We start from the raw sequence: 21998 nt of genomic DNA, 5'->3' as shown, positions 1-21998 counted from the left end.
ATATGATTGAATGGCTCAGGAGATAAAATAGAACAAGGTATACATGGAAGTAGCAAAAATATACCATAGAGCAATAGTATGTAAAGATGGAAGAATGTAGTCAAGATAGCGTCAAAAATGTAAAGAAAGGATTCCAAGTGTAGATCTTGATGAATAATCTTTCAATTATGTGTTTTAAATTACTGGATAAATGTACTAGAGAAATTAAGATTTTTTTAAAAATTTGCTTCATGCCGCACCGGCACAGATAGGTCTTATGGCAGCGATGGGATAGGAAAGGCCTATGAGTGGGAAGGAAATCGGCCGTTGCCTTAATTAAGGTTCAGCCCCAGCATTTTGCCTGGCATGAAAGTGGGAAACCACGGAAAAAGATCTTCAGGGCTGCCGACAGTGGGGTTTGAACCCACTATCTCCCGGATGCAAGCACAGAGCTGTGCGCCCCTAACCCCATGGCCAACTCGCCTGGTAAATTAAGAATAAATGGAGGAAATGATATTAAATAAATTATATAGATATTTCTTGAACACACAAAATCCGTTCCAAATACCTGCTTGTTAGACCAAATTTATTAAAAAAAGAAAAAACACACACACAGATTTTTACTGAGAATGAGACTTACCAAATTTTTAGCTATGTCTTGTGGTTTTATATCAGAGATATTGCACATAAAAGTAACAGTCTTGTATTTGCGTGTTTCCAACTGAAATTCCACCTCATTACCATGGCTCTTCACAGATAAAACAGACAATTTTAGACAACGTTCCAAAGATGACTTTGATCTTCTCTTTGTGCCTCCACGTTTTATGCGATCACCTTTACTACTGTTAGCATCTGAATCTGGAACACTAAAAGGAACAACAAACATGGTCCAAAGTTTTCACAGAGATTCTTATTCCAGGAAGATACTTTCACAGTCTCGAAAATAAGAACAACTCACCTTGACTGAGGGTCAGATACGCTGGCAAGATCTGATTCTCCAGATAACTGTCGCTCAAGTTTCAGGGAAGTCAACTGTGGAAACTATAGAGAATAAATATAATTAGTGAAAGACAGTGTAAAAATAAACAGTAGAAGGAAATGTGCAATGGAACCCTCACAAACACAGCAAATCAAATTCATAAAAAGACTGAGTAGGAGGTAGGAAAATTGGAGGGAGGTCTAAAGGCTATATTCATAGCTCTCTCCTACAGCACATGAAAGTTTATCTTTCAGTCATCTCTACCCCTTATATGAAAGAACTGAACTACACCATTTATAATGATGCACTTAATGCTCTCTACAATCCTTGCATGCCATTAAAACCCCTGTAAATAGGGATAGGCTGGACTTCTCAAAATAACCCTAAAGCTGACAGTAGAAGAAGTTCCACAACTAGTTTCACCATATTCTATTTTTTACATTAATCTTTACAGAAAATGTGAGCTTGTTATCACAAATTTTTAGAAATACATTCAAGAGAAAGAATGGTGGTGAACTGTTGAAAACTAAACACTGCAGCAACGTGAGGCAGAGGGAATAGGAGAGAGAGAATGGGAAAAAGAAGTGGTTATCTGATGTGCACCACCTGGTATCCAACTTCACAGGGTGGGCAGGACGAAGTTCACATGAGTAGTAGGGTGGGCCGATAAAACTCAAATTCTTTTTTCCAAGTCGTAATACAACAGAAAAGTTGCAAATTGGGGAGAAGAAAACGGGGTAAAAAAAGAAACAAAATAGGTTCATTTCTTCCGGATGCACATGTGCTCTGAAGTCTGCCGAAATTCGGAAAAACGTATATTTTTACGATAATTTTTACTTTGCTTAACTTGTCAATATTTAAATGTAATAGCTTTAATTGACTCTTACTCAAACCAATAATGAGTTAGAAAAAAGAATGGTTCAAATCCGTTAACGTCTTTCGCTTGCGCAACAGCCGTCAAATTTAACAAATTCTCACGCTTGTCATAACTTGCTCGGGTCAAAGACCCTGACGCTCCGCCCACCTATCACTCTCGCCACCACGCCGCGCCAATGTTGTGTCAGTCTGCACTTAACCCTCGTGTTTGATGTGTTTCATTCGCTCTTCTAGTTACTATTGTGGCATTTGCATCTACAGTATTTCGATGTTTGTTTTGTGTTATGACATTTTTGTGTAACTTTGTGACTTAACGGTGGTATATTATGGCTGTACCTAAGAAAATCATCACAGGACAGGTATTTGACTGCCCTCTATTTGGTGCACCTAAAGACTTTTCATCAAACAAGCTTCCTACCTGTAAGGACGTGATTCGGTGTTGTTCACAGGAGAGATACTACTTGGCGCTTAAAGTTAATAATAAGAGCGTCAGTTTTTCACACACTGCCAATACTGTAGCTAACAAAATAATTGGTTTGTATCAAAAAGCATCCATCCGAACGGTTACAGATAAGAGAATTGTGCAACTTATAACAGACGAGATTCAGATTCAACATCCAGAGTTAAATGGCTGTCACGTGATCTCCTTTCCAATGATTGAATACGTTTCTTTGTTTCAGACATGTCCAACCCTCCAATTTTTCCTATTCCATGTGCTCGTAACAAGTAAATAAATCTTAGCTCAATAGCAGGTATTTTGTTTGATTTTGCACAAACACAGTTGACAGTTATATCACATTTACATAAATCAGAGGTTCGGTTACAAATGCAATTAACAACAATGGGGCATTTGCAAGCTGCTAAGTCAAAAAGCAATGAGCATTTTTGCTTAAACTTGTCAATTTTCTGCTTAAACGAATTTTTATTCTTATCCGGAGTATATGATTTTCGAATGCTGTAATATTTATCATGCAACACTTTTATAAGTTGCACAATTCTCTTATCTGTAATCGTTCGGATGGATGCTTTCTGATACAAACCAATTATTTTGTTAGCTACTGTACTGCCAATGTGTGAAAAACTGACGCTCTTATTATTAACTATAAGTGCAAAGTGGTATCTCCCCAGTGAACAACACCGAATCAATCCTCACAAGTAGGAAGCTTGTTTGATGAAAAGTCTTTAGGTGCACCAAATAGAGGGCAATCAAATACCTGTCTTGTGATGAGTAGAGACGAGAATTATAGGCACTAAAAACAGTTAAAATAGGCAGGCATATAGACTCCTTTATTAGCCAAAATAGGTATGTAAATAGGCACTAACATGTAAAATAGGCAACAAAATAGGCATGAAAAATACTTATAACGCACTCAATTACTATAAAAGGAATTTACAACAAGCAACATTTCAATGCATTTTGGGTAACAATCTTGTTCTCCTGTTGGGCAGAATGTTTTGTACTGAGAGAAAGATCTCTCCACATCACAGGAAGTGAATGGACAAAACTTCAATGAAGCCACTTTATCTGGTTTTAGGTCATCTGCTTCAACTACCTCACCTCGTAGCACGCTGTCTACTTTTATCATCACTTTCCATCGTGGACTCTGCTGCAGGACTCTTATGGGACTTTTTGTTGACAGCGGCTACCTTCCCGGAGGTTCGGTTAAAACTTTCCCTGACTTCTTCCACAACACTAAACATTCCACCAGGGGAAAGCCACTCTCCTCCAACTTGGTGATTGCTCCCGGCATCTTGTTGAAGTTTGAAAATGCTCCAGTTTATGCAGGGGGATATTAGCTCCCACCATTACAGTGCACAGGTCTATACAAAATTGTTGTCGATCGTTGCTCACAGTGGACTGGTAGAAAAGCTGTGTTGACACAGCTTTCTGTACTCGTGTCAAATGCACTGCAGTATTTCTATGTTGATCTATATGGTATCTTTTCACATTTAATCTGAAAAATAATGAAATTGACTTAAATTACAATGTTCCAATATCTTAAATTTCTACGATTGGGCTAATTTGTAATAATGCTAAGTATAAACATGCATTTGTTTGATAAAGAAAAAGACTATTAGAGGTGATGTTTCAAGAAGTTCTAAACTTTAAACTTGAATTCGTAGTTTACATGGACATATGTCCTCAAAAATGTTCAGTTATAATCTGGCAGTTTCCTGTTGAGTTAACCGGGTGAAAAAATAATAAAAATGACGTGAAACGATACCTGAGTAGCGTAGAGGAAGGATCCTTCTTATATGCTTGCCAGGGACTCACCAAGCTGCCCTTAGCAGTAATCTAACTTATACAGTAGAATGAAAATGGAGGCACTATAAATATCAGAATTGTGAACATTTTATATGTTGCTATTCGTCGGCTTTGGTCAGCTGTCATGAAGACTAGTTTCTGTTACCTGCAATAGATCCTGCATCATGTGTGCCCACAAAGCTGCCACCCTCATTGAAATTTAGAAAACCGCATGACTTGAAATTGTCGTGGCATGTGCTCATAACCTTACTTTTTGTCACAATTTAGCAAGAATCTAGATGGGATGCTAGAACATACACCCCCCAGTCTGTCTTTGCTTGCCCCCCCTCCAGCACAATGGTTACCAATCAGACCCCACCATTCCGGACCAACGGTCTCTTCACTGTACTGGTCTTGTAAATATAGTCTTTGCAGCCTTGTAAAACACGCTGTGACATCGTCCAAGCCCTGCCACCTGGTATGCCTAGCCTCTGTGAAATCATCCTTGCTGCACCACATTGGATCTTCAACCTATGTTTCGTGAATGCGTAGCGGAAGCGTAATAAGAGTTCACTAGAGCCTAAACATAGCGCTGGTGAAAGTTACTCACGATATTTTACATTACATTTCAGTTGTAGTCCGCTTCTTTGGTGTAGTAGTTAGTGTGATTAGCCGCCATCCACGGAGGACAGGGTTCGATTCCCGGCTCTGCCACGAAATTTGAAAAGTGGCACGAGGGCTGGAACTGGGTCCACTGAGTCTTGGGAGGTCAGCTGAGTAGAGGTAAGTTCAATCCCCACCTCAGCCATCCTCAAAGTGGTTTTCCGTGGTTTCCCACTTCTCAAGGAAAATGCCGGGATGGTACCTAACTTAAGGACGCGGCCACATCCTTCCCTCTTCTTCTTCTGTCCCTTCCAATCTTCCCATGCTTTCACGAAGCCCCTGTTCAGCATAGAAGGTGAGGCTGTCTAGGCGAGGTACTAGTCCTCCTCTCCAGTTTTGTATACCGACCCAAAGTCTCATGCTCTAGAACACTGCCCTTGAGACGGTAGAGGTGGGATCCTTCGCCGAGCCTGAGGGAAAATCTACCCTGGAGGGTAAAGAGATTAAGGAAGAAAGAAATAAAGAAGTAAAGAAAGAAAGAAAGAAAATATTTCAGTTGTAAAACTCTATTTTCACAGGAAATGAATCAGAGTTCAAAATACCGATTTTTAATTTTCATCCATCTCTGACAAGAGACCACCGGCGTCCTAACTCCTCCTTCAGTAATTAAATGATTATTTACATTTTAGCAATATAAACTATTGCAAGTTCATGACTAATACAGCATTACAACAAATCAGCTTTCCACAATACCTAAATTAATAGGCCTATAAATGCTACAATGAAATGCGATTGTAGTTCAGTCACAAAAATGGATAAAAGGAACAAACGATCTTACCTCCTTACAGCAAGCTTGGCAGAAGACTACCCTTCCATCCAGAGTGAAACTGGGATCCCCTGTGATCCACCGCTTCAGCCAGTAAGACTTCAACGATTTTTCTTTGCAATTACAATTTTTTACATCATGCTGACACAGATAGGTCTTCTGGAGACGATGGGATGGGAAGGGCCAAGGAGTGGGAAGGAAGCAGCCGTGGCCTTAATTAAGTTACAGCCCCCAGCATTTGCCTGGTGTGAAAATTGGAAGCCACGGAAAACCATCTTCAGGGCTGCCGACAGTGGGGCTCGAACCCACTATCTCCCGGATGCAAGCTCACAGCTGCGTGCCCGTAAGCGCACAGCCAAATCGCCTGGTGGTTCTTCTTTGGGCATTGCCACAGACACACTACTTCTTTACAATAAATCACAACACGTTCTGAAGGTAAAGCGTACGCGTACAACAGTTCACATCGAGAAGGAGGTATAAGAGATATGGGTTGTGCAATGTAGTTCGATGTTGATTTGTCCTCGCATATGTGTTAGAATGTTGGAGGGGTTGAAGGCTTCGAGGTCAAACTGTTCCTTATTTCTCCTGACGGCAATTTCCCAAGAACTACTCATATTTGGTGACTTCTGAAAATTCCTATTTTTGTTCGTGGGGTAAACAGATCTTGAGAAATGAGAAGATAATCCTGCCGAGCATATCATTTGCAATATAATGCACTCTGAGAAAATCGTCTTCTTTAAAATTGATCAAAAAGACTTCAAATAGGCAATTATACTCCAAATAGGCACACAGCCCTGAAATAGGCATTTATAGGTACAATAAAACCAACAAAATCTAGTTTAAAGGACCCTAAAATGGCTTTATATCTCAAAAGCCTACATTTCTAAGCACAGGAATAATATAGGCAAATAGGCAAATTCCCGTCTCTAGTGATGAGTTTCTTAAGTGCAGCCATAGTATACCACCGTTAAGTCACAAAGTTACACAAAAATGTCATAACACAAAACAGACATCGAAATACAGTAGATGCAAATGCCACAATAGTAACTGGAAGAGCAAATGAAACACACATCAAACATGAGGGATAAGTGCAGATTGACACAACATTGGCGCGGCGTGGTGGCGAGAGTGGTAGGTGGGCGGAGCGTCAGGGTCTTTGACCCGAGCGAGTTACGACGAGTGCGAGAATTTGTTAGATTTGACGGCTGTTGCGCAAGCGAAAGTCCTTAACCGATTTGAACCATTCTTTTTTCCTAACTCATTACTGGTTTGAGTAAGAGTCGATTAAAGCTATTACATTTAAATATTGACAAGTTAAGCAAGGTAGAAAATTATCAAAAAAATATACATTTTTCCAAATTTCGGCAAACTTTAGAGCACGTGCGCAACTGGAAGAAATGAACCTGTTTTGTTTCTTTTTTACCCCATTTTCTTCTCCCCAATTCGCAACTTTTCTGCGGTATTACGATTGGAAAAAAGAATTCGATTTTTTTCGGCCCACTCAAATCTTGAATACTGTGAAATTCAAAATATACCAAGTGACAGCTGTGCAACAGCTAAAGGTGCCCAATAATGACAAATGTGTAAATTTCTGCAGCTGGTTGTTGTATATGGTTATAGATGATATTTTATCATGATTGATGAGACTTAGTTTCACCTACTGGGATATGTAAACGCCCAAAATAGCAGGTACTGGGTGATGGAAAATCCTAACCGAGGCCATGAGCAACCCCTAAACGAACAAAGGATCAATGTGTGGTGTAATATGACTATGAAACACATATTGGTTCAATATTTTTTGACTCCACAGTCAACAGGGAAGTCTATCCATGTCTAAGAGGTCACACACAGTGTTCATGCAATGTTTACTGCTGAGGATACTCTGAGCATAGCCTAGTGGCCACTGTGGTCACCAGATCTGTCAACATGTGATTTTTATTTATGGGAATATTTGAAGGGAAAAGTGTATACACATAATTCTCATACCACTAAGGCACTCAAGGAACATCAGGAATAGCATCCACAGTATCACCACTGAGGAACTGACATGTATATAAGGATTTGTTAAGATGTGCATAGAAGTGTTTGGATGCTGCTGAAGTTCATTTCCAGCATTTATTATGAAGGTTTGTACAGATACTTACATTTTTTGCAATTGGCTTTACGTCCCATTAACTACTTTTATGGTTTTTGGAGATTCAGAGGTGCTGGGATTTAATCCCGCAGGAGTTCTTTTACATACCCGTAAATCTACTCCATAAGGCTGATGTATTTAAGCACAGACACTTTCATTACTCACTTTCTCACATTACTTTTGGAGAAGGTTTGATTTCACATCAAGTGAGAAGAGATATTCATTCTCAACTCTGTACTTCTGTGGCCCTACTGGATACCATTCTGTCATTTGTTCCCACTTAATGAGAGCAAGGATTTTTTTTTTTTCTTTTTCCAAGTTGCTTTGTGTCGCAATGACACAGATAGGTCTCATGGAAATGAAAGGATTTATTTCTTATGCGTACAATTCCCTTTCTTCATCAGTTCTTTCACTACATGATCTGCCTCGTTGAAAATAATCTGGAATAACATAATATATCTAGTCTTGAATTCAAAGTCAGTTGTGATGTAGTTTATTATGGAACTGGTGCCCTTACCCTCCCATGTGCATAGCCTTGCCATGTAAGCTTATACACTAAGGGTACAACCTTACTCTTTCTCCCCTGTTAAAACTGAAGGTAGTGATTTATAGCTATATTCTAACTGTTGGGTTCGATTCAGTGTCGCTAACCATACAGTTTCAGGACTCTAATTGATGATATGATGTCTTACAGTTACTGTTAATCTTGCAGATAGGCACTACGTAGTCATGATTTCTTCATTACTTGCAAGCCATGATTTTCTTGGGAGGTATAAAACTTTCTTTGTGCTCCAGTAATCATTAAGTTTAGGTTTTGTATTCCATGACATCATTATGAGGGCAAAATAAGTCTTTATTACATGTTTGGACACATCCTTACATGCATTACAACAATCCCCATCAGCTACTTATTAGTAATAATAATAATAATAATAATAATAATAATAATATAACTGCGTACTCATTTGAACTTTTATTGATCAGGAGGAACATCGTTCAATATTATATTTATACAAACCATCAATATGGAGCATGAAACTCATAAGTTACTAAGCTACTTATTAGTTTCATTTACGATCTCTCTCCACAAATGATTGCCCAAGAATTGATAAAATACGTTTAACTCTGTTCCAGACTCAAGCAACTGTCAATCAATCAATGGATTGATTCTGCATTTACCATGAAAATGGAATTTTCTGGATTATTCGGCTTGTGAGTCCAGGTCCAATCACTCGTGCACACTCCACTTTTGTTTACAGACCGCTTTTGTTTACACACTCCTCATCATCCTCGCTACTTTCACTTGAATGGTCATCAAAATTACCTTCACTGAATTCATCGTTATTTATTTCACAGTCACTTTCATTTAGAATTTCATTCACCCACTCAGAAAATTCATCAGATTCGATAGAGATTTAATTATGTCAAGGCCTTGGCGTTGCCATAATCACAATGTAAACAAACCACACGCGTGCTTGGAAAAGATATCCACCAAAGATAAAATAAGTGAAATAATAATCGATAGAGATCAAGGAACTTCCAAACACTTCAATACACTGGCACTAATCTGTATTTATGAATAAGAAATTCAAGATTAAAATGGAGGATGGGCAGTGCCCATCTTTCATCATTACGGCAATTAGGACCCAAGAATGGGCAGTGCCCATCTTTCATCTCCAATCGGTAAGAGGGAAGTTAACAGCACAGACAAGATGGATAACATGAGTTGATCTAAAAGAACATGGTAGGTGTATTTAACAACAAATGGCATAGAATTCCACCCTCACAAACCACCCATAGCAATGGCACCCCCATTTAAGTGGCACAGACGTAATTACATGAAAGATATATTTTGAAGAAAATAAATACTGGAAGTAAAAATTGATAATGAATTGCACAAAATACTTAAAAGTGATTCACAGGAGGAACTGCTTACTTTGTAGAAATAAAATACGTTTAAATTATAAAATGAATATGAAATGCCTACTGAAAAGGAATGTACCAAAATCATTAATTAACAAGATAAAATTGTTGTATCATGAGAGTAAAAGCAGTGAACAAGTGGGGAGTGGTGACTCTGAAACATTTTATACAAGAAAAGGTCTCAAGCAAGGAAGTGCACTGTCGCCATTATTGTTTATTATATTGATGGACGAAATCATAAAATGTGTAAAACAGAGTATCACTAGTGATGAAGTGAATAGCAGATGATGTGATGATTTGGAGAAAGGGAGAAAGGAAGTACAAAGGAGACTGGACATTTGGAATGAAAATCTGAAGGATTCTGGAATGGTAATTAGTAAAAAGAAAACTGTAATCATGCACTGTGAAAAAGAGAAGCCAAGTGAACATAGACGGAGAACGGTCAGAGAATGTAGAACAATTTACGTATCTTGGTAGCATTAGTAATGGAAGTAATGATATCAACTCTGAAATTAATAACAGATTAAGTAAAGGTACAACATTTTATCATCAAATCACAGAGCTTTTATGGGATGACAAAGTACCCAAGAGAACAAAATTAACATTATACCATAAACAGTATTTCATACCCATTGTAACACACGACTAGAAACGCTGGTAACTAATAAGAGACAAGATAGTAAGATCCAAGCAGTAGAAATGAAATTTTTAAGAACATCAGTTTAAAAGACAAGAAGAGATAGAATTCAAAACATTGAAATCAGAGAAGAGCTAAATATAGAACCGTTAATACCGAACATACAGAAAGCAAGACTGAGATGGTTCGGACATGTGAAAAGAATGGGAAAGGAATGGGTAGCAAGAAGGGAATTGGAAAGAGTTTAAGGGAAAGAGACCAGTTGGAAGACTGAGAAGAAGGTGGATGGATGAGATATGGAAGGACATTAGAGAAGCTGGATTTGATGTGGCGGAAGTAATGGAGCAGGAAAAGTGGAAGGACAGAAAGGAGTGGGGGGAGGCTTGCTAACCACACTCGGGCGACTGGAGTGGGACATTGATGATGATGATGATGATTTAATATGAAATATGTCATTTTCTTAAGGACTTGGGCCTTTATTATCCTCAATTCAATGTAGCAATAGAGATAAGACATATAAGAAGACTAACAAACAACAGAAATTTTATAGACTTACCTGTTGTGTTCTCATGGAATCTGGAATACAAACATTTGCATCTGTTTGCAGGTGAGCAGAAGGTATAGGTGGTAGCTTCTCTATAGGCAAGTTTGTCTGCACTGCTGGTACTGATGTTAAATTTGGTACTGTTAAAGTTTCCAGTTGTAATTGCTTGATCTTCCCCTTTTCTTCTTCAATGATGTAACTTTTTGTTTCAACTTCATGCTCTTTTGGTACCACTTCCTCTCCAGAAATTAAATCTCCTTGTTGAGGAGGAGATGAATATTGCTGGCTATCACCAGATTCTTCTAATTTCTGCATATTATGGAACTGGAAAGCCTCGCTGACCTCCGAGTCAATTATTTTCTGTGTTGACAACTGCAGCAAATCACTTTTCTCAGCATGAAGAGGTATTACATCTTCAGTTTGCTGTTGCAGAAGTTGTTCCTCAGTGTACAGCGGCTGTGGGGGTGGTGTTTGCTTTTGCTGTTGTGTTGGTGGTGGTATAGGTGCAAGCAGTGTTTCACACTGCTCTAGTACATTTGTTTGTTGCCGACTTTGTTTTGCAGTTAGAGTGAATTGCTGATTTGGTTCTACCACAACTTGTTCTGGCTGCTCTGAAAAAAATGGATTTGTCTCTTTCTGCTGTAAAGAAGGCTGTAAATCATTTTGCAAGTTTCCTGAACCATTCTGGGTTTGCTTGGTATCTTCTGTAATATGCTGGTGATGTTGAATCAGAATCTCTAGTCCGATCGGAGTTTGTTGAGCTTGATGAGACTCGTCTGGTGACTGCTGTGGTTGAAATCGAGAACAATTTTCCAGTAATGGTTGAGAATTTTGCTGATACTCAGGACCTTCCAATATTCCATGAGATTGTCCAGACTTTTCCTGAAGTGAATAAACTTGCTGATCTGTTACGTACTGCTCCTGAAAATGCGTCTCAGGCAAGTTATCATCCTGCTGTGGAGGTTCTGTTTGCAATACTTGTTCACGACACGGTTCATTCTGCCCTTGCTCACAAACAGAGTTTGGAAGCTGAAGTTGCTGTACTGAGATCTGGTGTACTCTTTGTGTTTCATCCTCGGGCTGATACAGTTCATTAGACTGTTCTTGTTTCTGCAATGGAAATGTTTGATTGTTTGAGTATTGTTCAACAGGCTGCTGTAATGATTCATGCAAATCATTTTGTTTCTCTGTAAACTGCAATTCTTCACAAGGTGGTTGTAGTTTTTGTACACTTTGTTGAGTATAATGCTGGGTCTGTGTAGAACCTTCCTGCTGTTGCTTAAGATTTTGTACTGTCACCTGAGCCACATTCTGTGGCTGTAGCTGTTGTAACAACTGCTGCTGTGGAATATCTTGTAGAATTCCTGGCGGTGGTTGCTGCTGTTGCTGTTGCTGCTGCTGCTGCTGCTGCTTCAGAAATGGGCCAGAAATCTCTTGTTGAAAATGTTCATGCAAAACAGATCTCTGAGAATCAAACTGATCTTGAAACTCCTGTGACTGAAGACCATATTCTTCTTGCCTTTGGTTACTAAATTGCTGTAATGGGTTAATCTCTTGCTGCACATAGGGAAGACTTTGGGGAACTCTTACTTCACCTTGAGGAAGCTCAGCAGTCTGTGGTACACTATCCTCTCCAGGATGCTGTTCTCCATTCTGAAGAGGCTCCCAAGAAGGTTGCTGTCCATAAAGAGGAGCAGACAGCTGATGAGGTGGATGCATAACTTGATGTGAAAGCTCGTGGCTTAATTCTGAGGTTGCAAGAGCCTCTTGCAGAGGTTGTAGATTTATTTGGTCCTGTTGCATTTGCTTTTCATCACTACTCTCTCCTTCAAGATTATGCAGAGGTGGTTGAATGATGTCACTTTGAAGTCTTTCTGATGCCTGATTCTGGGAAATATTTGCTGTCATTTGCTGAGTTGTCTGAAGATGAGACTGGTGTAATTGTTGATCAGACTGGTAATGCAAAGCATGTTCTTGGGTATTAAGGGACTGCTCAGTCAGCTGAGTCACCAACGTAGCTTGTTCAGTTTTACGTACACCTTCTGCCAAATTAATGTGCTGGATGTTGTTCTGCATAGTTTCATCAATATTCTGTTCAGCAGATGGTTCAAATTGCTGATGACTTGGTTGCTGCTGTAACTGATGTTCAGTATGTTCAACACCACCCTGCAGCCAAACTGTATCAACCAGTGTATGCTGAGGTTGATCAGGCTGTTGACCATCAGTAAGTACTGGATTTTGAACATACTGCTGGACTGAATCAGCAATGATTTCATGTTGGGATTGTTCAGGAGCCTGATTCTGAAACTGATCATTAGCCTGTTGTTGTGATGGCTGAATAACTGTAGCTTGAGATGGCTGAACAGTATTAACATGTGGTAACTGAACACCATGATGTTGGAATTCTTGAGGGGTTTGTTGTGAGGACTGTTCAACAATTTGTTGCTGAGAGGACTGAGCAGGCTGTGCCTGGTTAGATGGTTGGATTAGCTGCTGTAAATGATGTTGCAATTGTGGTTGTGGCAAATGCTCACTGCCACTTATCAAAGAGGAGACCGCCCCACTTTGCTGAATTGGTGCTGTATGTGAAGGCTGTTGGTAAGTTCCGTGAAGATTTGCAGGAGTCTGAAAAGAAATGAAATTAAAAATTATTAACATATCATCACAGTTGTAAGCACACCACCACCTGTCATGGATGCCAATACCTTTCATGGAATAAAATTGAAAATGCCCTTCATACAACATTATTTTAGTATGATAAATTTATTTAAAGAGCTATGTAGGTGTTCCCAGAGTCCCCATGCAACCTACACCAGTCAGCATGGAAAGAAGGAGCAACAGAAATAAAAGACAAAGACAAACATGGAAACACAAAAGGACAAAGACAATCTCCACATCTTCATACACTGCCGTCTTTGAACCCAGTTCTTCTCAGCCACTGACGGCTCATTTTTTCTTCCTAGCTTCATCAGGAGGGCAGGTATCAACACTCATTTAGGGCCATCTTGACAGATCTTTAGTCTTTATATGAGAAGTGTAAGAAAAGAAGAAAACCAGATCAGTACAGGAAAAAGGAAGAAAGGTGGTAAAAAGATTAAGAACACAGGACAAATCCTATTTTGTGTTCCTTATCTCTATTTATGACTTGATTTGATACCTGTTTATTCCTTTTCCTCTTTTATGTTCCACTTCCACATAATGGTACAAAATGAGACGAAATGGTATGACAACTTAAAAATCGAAAATCCTCCACTGACTGAAATTCGAAAACTTGAGGACAAAGAATGGATGGATGGATATGAAGTTAAACAATCAGTGGATCCGACCCGCAATGCCCCACATTCCCAGAAACTTAGCGTTAAACTGTAGTATTGCTGACCAAGAGACAGCTTTGAAAGCATAATACTGACTCGATGATGCTTGTAGTCAAAACAGGTCCAAAATCCAGGTCATTGGCACCTCATTATGGTACTTATTGCTAGGAAAATAGAACCATGCTACGTGCCATGTTGCGGCACTAATCAAAAGTAGCGTAGACTCGAGGGTATTCCACACAGTATGGTACTATACATAGGTAATGAAATTCACACATGTAACACAGACCTATGTTGTTTCGCACATTGCGGTGCTACTTACAGGCAACACAAACCTATACAGGTAACGCAAACCTATGGCGTTCCTCACATGAGTGGACTAAACACAGGGACCCACACTATCCCGTGGTGTTCCTCACAGAGTGGGTACTAAGCACAGGCAAGGCAGAACCATGGTGTCGCTAATCCCAAGGTGTTACTCAAATAGGAGTATGAATCACAGGTACTGTAAAAGCCACCAACACACACTACTGCTACTGATCACAAACCTATTGTGTACCTACCATAGTGGTACCATGCGCAAGTATAAGTGACCCGTGGTGTTCCCCGCGTGGTGGTACTAATTACAAGTAGTATCATGGTTCTAATTTTATCATCCCTCGGTCGCCCCTTTTAGCCGCCTCTTACGACAGGCAGGGTATACTGTGGGTGTATTCTTTGTCTGCGTCCCCCACCCACAGGGGGTACATAACATCTGGACAACAATTATTAATTAAAACAGCTTTTATAATAATAACATTTAATAGTTAGTCTCTATTTCAATTCCTTACTTTATTCACCTAAAACCATTAACTTGCATTCATCTATATTACATAAAAGTACAATACATTACATTTTAACATGAAGTAGGTTAATACCCTTCTATCCCCTCTCCAGTGTTGATAGAAGGTTCCACAACGCTCTACTCACTCCGCCCTACTTCCCCTCCCCTCTCCACAGTACAGTATACTCGATTTTAACATCCAATAGGAGAGATCCACTAAACTCCATGCTTCCCCTCCCCTCTCCATGAGCAGTGTGCTTTACCCAAAACTTTCCATGACCACAGTCCTGAAATAGTATTTGGTGACAACGGACTTAGCAACAGCAGTCTAGATAAGTACGCAAGTTTTTATTATATTAATACTTGTAAATTAATGTTTTGTCATTACTGGTTCATGTTATAACTAAAATCTCTATCATTGACAAGTTTACGCAACATAAACAATACTGTACATATACAGTCTAAGCATGTTTGAAGTGATTTGATAGAACCTGAGGATGTTCATGTAGATCGAAACATGTTATTCTTTGCATAATAGTGTGTATTTTTACAGGTATGTTTATAGTGTTATAGTGTTATAATTTATATTGCAGTGTGTTTGACAAACTGAAAAGTTTTTGTTACATTTAAGGTAAAGGTAACAGACAAGTAAGTAGTGAGAATGATTGCTGGAACAAACAGGTGCTACAGTGAAAAACTGGCACTTGAAATGAAAAGAGAGGAATGAACTTCATGAATGAAGCTGTAGTTATAAACAACATTCAGTGGTGGGGTCAAAGGAGGTGAGTGAATGGAGGATATATGGGGAAATTACGGGCTCAACCATGAGGGGCAGAAGAAGTACAGAATAACCTACAAAACAATGGTTAGATTCAGTTTTAATAAGAAGTATAGAAGATTTTTTCTAGTCGTTTAACGTCACACTAACACACAAAATGTTTTTGGCGATGGAGGGGTGGGAAGGAGCTATGATTGGGAAGTTAGTGGCCATGGTCTTAATTAATGTACAGCCCCAGCATTTGCCTGATGTGAAAATGGCAAAGTACAGAAAAACATCTTCAGAGCTAACAATGGTGAGATTCAAATCCAACAGTCCCTGAATACAGGCTCACAGCTATGGAACTCAAAGAGTATGGCCAAATCTCTCAGTAAGAAGAGGTCACAGTAAAGGCTGCAGAGGTGCTGGTACATCTACAGAGGTTTGTAAACTCAATGCTTACAGCACAACAATCTATAACTATGTATGTATGTATGTATGTATGTATGTATGTATGTATGTATGTATGTATGTATGTATGTATGTATTGTACCTTACTGGTACCAAAGCACAGACATAAAAAACAAGCACATAAGGGAATCAGAACGGATCTGCCAGGCATCGAACACTCAAGTCTCTGGCTGAGGCGGGCTCATTTTTCCAACCACTGCAAGTGAGTCAACACGCCATGCCAGGGAGTCAGTCGGCCAACTTTGCGTCATAAAACCTGAGCAACCTGAGAGCCAGGAAAAGCCCACCAACCCATGTGAATGGCCTAAGTATTCTGATTTCTCACCAGGGGAAGGAATGTTACATGAATATAACTTCAAATATGTAAATATAGTATTTTTGATATAGATAGTACTTAATTTGGCCTTAAATATAAGACTTGCAAATATATGGAGACAGTTGAAGTCACTGATGAAGACTAAAATCCCCTGAGAACAAGGGGTAGAGATGGACGACTAAAATCCTCTATCCAGCTTCTGGGATTCCCAATGACTATCTATTATTAGGTGATCTCTCACGAGTCTATAATCGGATTGGATACACAGATAGGTCAAAATTTCTCTCAGCTTGAAGAATTATTTCAGCAAGGTTGCCGATTCTTTAGTAGCCTTGACAACAGAGCTCACCCTTTGAATGTGTCTCACACCTGAAACATTTCAGTTCTTCCCATATAGGCTAGCCACCGACAATGAAGGGGGAGATTGTTTGTTTGAAGCCTGCACTGATTTTATTATTATTATTATTATTATTATTATTATATATAATTCGCTGGGGCCATCAAGGACCACGTTAAGTCTTGTTGCATTTGGCACTGAACTTGGCCTTCTTTAGAGCCTAAATTTCCCTCATTCTTTGTGAGTGGGCCTGCTTACGCTCCTCTCTCCAAGGGGCACCATGTCTTCTCTTTGGTTGCTCATCTCGGTTTAGCCCGTTCGTCAATATTTTCTTGCGGAAGAGATCTCTGTTAAAGGCGTCTTCAGCTGAGATATGTAGCATTTGCAGGTCTTCTTTGGTATTTCTAAACCAGGGAATTGTGGTTTTGGGGTTTGAATCAAAAAAGTGAAAGATTTCTTTAGTTAACTTTCTTCTGTCCAATCTTTTCAGATGACCGTAAAATCGTGCCCGTCTTTTTCTGATTGTGTCGGTAATTTTCTCTATTTTGCTGTAGACTTCCTTGTTGGATCTCTTTTGATGGATTCCATTTCTGTACTTTGATCCCAAGATTCCTCTCACAATTTTGCGTTCTCTTTCCTCCAGTTCTTCAAGGAGTCCTTTGTTGGCATTTAGAGACAGGGTTTCGGCTGCATGTAGAACTACTGGCTTCAGAACTGTTTTCATAGTGACGTATGTTGGTGTTTTGGGAAAGGCATTTTTTGTTGTAGATTGTGCGGGATGTTTGGTAGGCTATTTCCAGTTTGCGTACTCGCTCCTGAAGTGCTTCTTTGTCCAGTCCATTTTTCATGATGATCTCACCCAGGTATTTGAATTTGTCTACTCGAGTGATGTCCCCGTATTTTGTATGGAGTTTTAGTGGAGCCTCTTTGATGTTAGTCATCACTTCTGTTTTCTCAAACGATATCTGCAAACCAGTTTGTTCGGCAATTTCCTTTAAAATTTCAACTTGAGCTCTAGCGGTTTCTATGTCGGTTGAGAGAACAGCAATATCATTGGCAAATGTTAAGCAGTCTGTTGCGATCCCCTTGGATTTGGTTCCTATTCTCAATGGACTGTAGTTGGTTTCCTGTAATCTCACCCGCCAGGTTCTGATGATCTTTTCAAGAACACAGTTGAAGAGTATCGGGGATAGCCCATCACCTTGTCGGACTCCTGTTTTGATGTCAAAGGAATGCGAGAGACATCCGTGGAACTTCACCTTGGATTTTGTATCGGTCAGGGTGGCTCTAATTAATGCCAGCAGTTTCAAATCAACTCCAAATTCATTTAAGATGTTTAGCAGGACTTCCCGGTAAATGGAGTCGTACGCTTTCTTAAAGTCCACAAAGACAGACACATACTGCTTGGACCTTAGTGTACAATATCTGATGATCGTTTTGAGATTTTGGATCTGTTCAGCTGTTGAGCGACCTTTTCTGAACCCTCCTTGGTATTCACCTATTTGATGTTCGACTTGTGCTTCCAAACGCTCCAGGATGGCAAGTGATAGAATTTTGTAAGTCACGGGTAGCAAAGATATTCCTCTGTAGTTGTTGATGTTCTTCATGCTGCCTTTTTTGTGTAATGGATGGATCAAAGCTATTTTCCAATCTTCGGGTAGGGTCTCCTTGTTCCAAATTTCTTCTATTTGCTTTTGCAAGATATCAAGTGATTCTTCTGGGGCATATTTCCATAGTTCTGCTACTACTGAGTCTTCCCCCGGCGCTTTGTTATTTTTGAGACGGGCAATGTGGAACTTGATTTCATCTCTGTCGGGTGGTCTGGAATCTGGGTACCTGAGTAAGGGTTCCTTGGTCTCAATGGCGCTTTACGGTTTAGAGCAATTAAGTAAATTCTTGAAGTAATCTGCCAGAATGCTGCAATTTTCTTCATTTGACGTCGCCAGTGTGCCGTCCGTTCGCTCAAAGCATAGAGATGGTGGTTTATAGCCAGTGAGTTTGCGTTTGAAGGCTCTGTAGTACTCTCTGCTTTCATTCTTCCTAAAGTTTTGTTCTATCTTTTCAATGAGAGATTTTTCGTATTTACGTTTCTCAGTTCTGAACACCTGCTTGGGCACGTTGGGTTTTGTAGGTTTCCCAATCATTTTCTGATTTCGTAGAGTTGTACTGTTTCCACGCATTGAGTCTTTCTTGGAGGACTGATTCGCAGGTACTATTCCACCCGGCATGCTTTTTGCTTCTCTTGATTTCTGCAACGTCTTTGGCGGCCTCAACAAGGAGACTTTTGGAGTTGTTAAAGTCACAGTCATTTGGTCTAGCCTTCTCCTGGAACTCCTCGACCCTTTGTCGAAGTTTATCATTGTCGAAGCGTGTGATCTGTTTGGTTGTCTTCCTTGTGTTTGCGGGAATTGGTTTGAATTTGATAAGAGACATATAATGATCTGAGGCCACATTGATGCCTTTCTTTACCTTGACATTCATAATCTCAGGGCTGTTTCTCCTGGAGATCGCAACATGATCAATTTGGAACTCTCCGAGAGCTTGGACGGGAGAACGCCAAGTCATTTGCTTTCTGGGTAGATGGCGAAAGTGGGTCGACATGACCTGCAGGTTGTGATTTTCGCAAATGGTCACCAGTCTTTTGCCGTTGGGATTGGTTCTTTTGTGAGCAGGGTAATTTCCTATAACTTTCTTGTACATCTGTTCACGACCTAGTTGGGCATTGAAGTCACCCAAAAGAAGCTTGACATGGTGTTTGGGGATTTTGTTCAATTTTTCATCCAGTAGGTCCCAGAAATTATCAACTTCGTCTGGATCAGACTTGTTCTTATCGTTCGTAGGAGCATGTGCGTTAACTAGGGCATAGGTTTTGTTCGCGCATTTAATTGTGAGTATAGACAATCTGTCATTCACAGGTTCGAAATTTGCAACCGATTTAAGGATCTTGGTTCTATTAGCAAACGCGGTTCCAAGCATCACAGCTCCATTGAGGATTCCTCTTTGCGCTTCGCTCTTGAAAAATCGGTAGCCTTCAGATTCAAAAATCTCTTCATCTGGGTACCTTGTTTCCTGTAGGGCCACTATGGATATCTGATTTTCGTGAAGAGCTTTGGTGAGGGTTTTCAGCTTGCCAGTTTGTGTAAGTGAATTGATGTTGAAAGTTGCTAGAAAGGTTTTAGATTTTGGCCTGAGTTTTTGACTCTTCGGGGTACACCGAGATGCTCCGACTAGTCTCTTGCATGATGTCGAGTCTCCCCCAGACTCCGAACGAGACTCGTGCGCCGTGGCGTTCACGACGAGGGATTTATCCGAAGATTTACCCCCTGGGGTATGTTTCTTGAAATGTTGTGCCATCATGCTTTTTGACTTGACTTCGCTTTGGACGGGTACCCATTCTTTTACAACTAGGATTGTTAGCCCTAGAGGTTGCCTCAAGATGTTTTCTGGCTTCTGGTCATTTACCAGTCTTCGCCGTAACCCTGGCAAGGGACCATTTTTTTTTTTCACGGTGGTATTTTATTTCCCTACTACCCTCTGACTCTGCTGGCGGCAGAGCCAGCGAGCTTCCCCAATTCCAATGGGACGTGCCTGATGGAGGTAACCGGTAAATCCCCACACGGGTATTATTATTATTATTATTATTATTATTATTATTATTGTTATACTTGCCCCAAACTTTCATAATCAAAACAGTATTGCAACTGCCGGTAGTTCTCTCAAAAACACTAGCTTTGGGCACTAGTTATGTACAAACTTTTGGTGCAGGGTTTTTGGAACTGTAATTGTGCATTGAGCCAGTAAATGAGTTATTGCCTTGTTTTCAGCCGACTGTATCAACATCACAGGTGGAGAAGACATTGATAGAGTGTGGAACTTCTGTCACTGGAGTGTGGTTTCTTCTGAGGACTCCAACAACGTGGAAATGATGTGCTAAATTTCCAGTGGAGCCTAAATGGATCCAGAGCTACCACAAAAAGGATGTTTCTAAATAACTTTTCCACCATGTAGAATAGATACTGCAATAATGTAAACAATAAATGAGCTAGAATATTGTAATGTGTGTGTATTCAGTTTGGACGGGGAAATTGGAAGAAACCAGTTACGTTAATAGCATGTGTGTTTATTTAATTGGATGAAAGGTGTCTTATAAGGGGTAAACCACCAAGTTAGTGTCATACAGGCATCACAAGGAGTTGAGCATAGGTTTTTCTTTCATACTGAAGTATATTTGTTTATGATCATCAGAGTGTGTGCAGCCATGCAGGCTCGTTTCATATCGGACCAGGGATTTATTGTGCATAGAGAGACAATCAGTAAATTAGATTAAATGATGCATGAGGATTTTAATGCATCATAGTATTTCAGGTGAGAAGAGAACAGATGTCAACCAAAAGAGAGCCCACCTTGCCCACTCAATTGGACCCATGAGTTTAACTAGGACCTTGATTAGTATGTGTTTGTGAGTTCTATGTATGAATTACAGATCTATGCTCATCGATGGACAGGGAATTGAACCCAGGTATATTGGGATAGGTGGCTGATATTTAGGGAATGGTTATGATATTTTTTTTTTGAGAGATAAGAATAATTATGAGATACTACAGGCGTGAGATATATTTGTTGACTGTCTAATGTATTATTTGATAATTCAAGACAAGGGTCACTTGTGAATGAATGAGATTTTAGAAATGCAAATGGCCCATGTTGGTTAAACAGAGAAAGTGGGCAAGCCATTGTGCATCACCTGATAGCTGCAATATGGCAAGAGATTCATGGTGGTCAAGTTTTAGTATGCCACAGAAAGAGTTGGCACCCATGTGGGCTGTCTGGACATTTTTAAAAGGCCCTAGGTAAACAAAGTAAAATGATGATAATCTTCAACATTAATTCTTAATTAATGCGGTCCAATTTAGTGGCAACATTTTTAGAAGGCACCTTATAAGATGAAACGAGATCTTTGAGTAAGTAAGTTAGGCTTAGCGAGGGTGTTCAGGTCCTTACTTCGAATGGAGCACTTATCAGACACAGGATCAATAGACCATCTCCAGTGGAGAGCCATGTGATTTGTTATATATTTCTGCGCTGTTCTTCATATTTGTTGCCATGCGTTGCACATATCTTTTCTTGTTACCATTGTAATAATTGTTTCTCATGTGTTTTTGATGGCGGGGTTTCATCCCCATTTGTTCAATGTGTCCGTTGAACGGCAAGGTCGCCGGTTCTGTTTGGTCAGG

General features: G+C 39.8%; 1 protein-coding gene across 1 annotated transcript in view; it reads right to left on the bottom strand.

Moving 5' to 3' along the window:
- Window positions 1–21998, bottom strand: part of Wnk (Wnk kinase) — an 834378-nt gene that overhangs the window by 280277 nt on the left and 532103 nt on the right. The window contains exons 15-17 of the mRNA XM_068226022.1: window positions 10759–13371; window positions 938–1020; window positions 620–845 (exon numbers count right to left, since the gene is read on the bottom strand). Coding sequence (XP_068082123.1) covers window positions 620–845; window positions 938–1020; window positions 10759–13371 — 2922 coding nt within the window. The remainder of the gene's footprint in view (window positions 1–619; window positions 846–937; window positions 1021–10758; window positions 13372–21998) is intronic.

This window comes from Anabrus simplex, chromosome 2 (genome assembly GCF_040414725.1).
Source record: "Anabrus simplex isolate iqAnaSimp1 chromosome 2, ASM4041472v1, whole genome shotgun sequence".
Lineage (NCBI taxonomy): Eukaryota > Metazoa > Arthropoda > Insecta > Orthoptera > Tettigoniidae > Anabrus > Anabrus simplex.
Note: the sequence above shows the minus strand (reverse complement) of the source record. Positions and strands in the feature narration are given on the sequence as shown.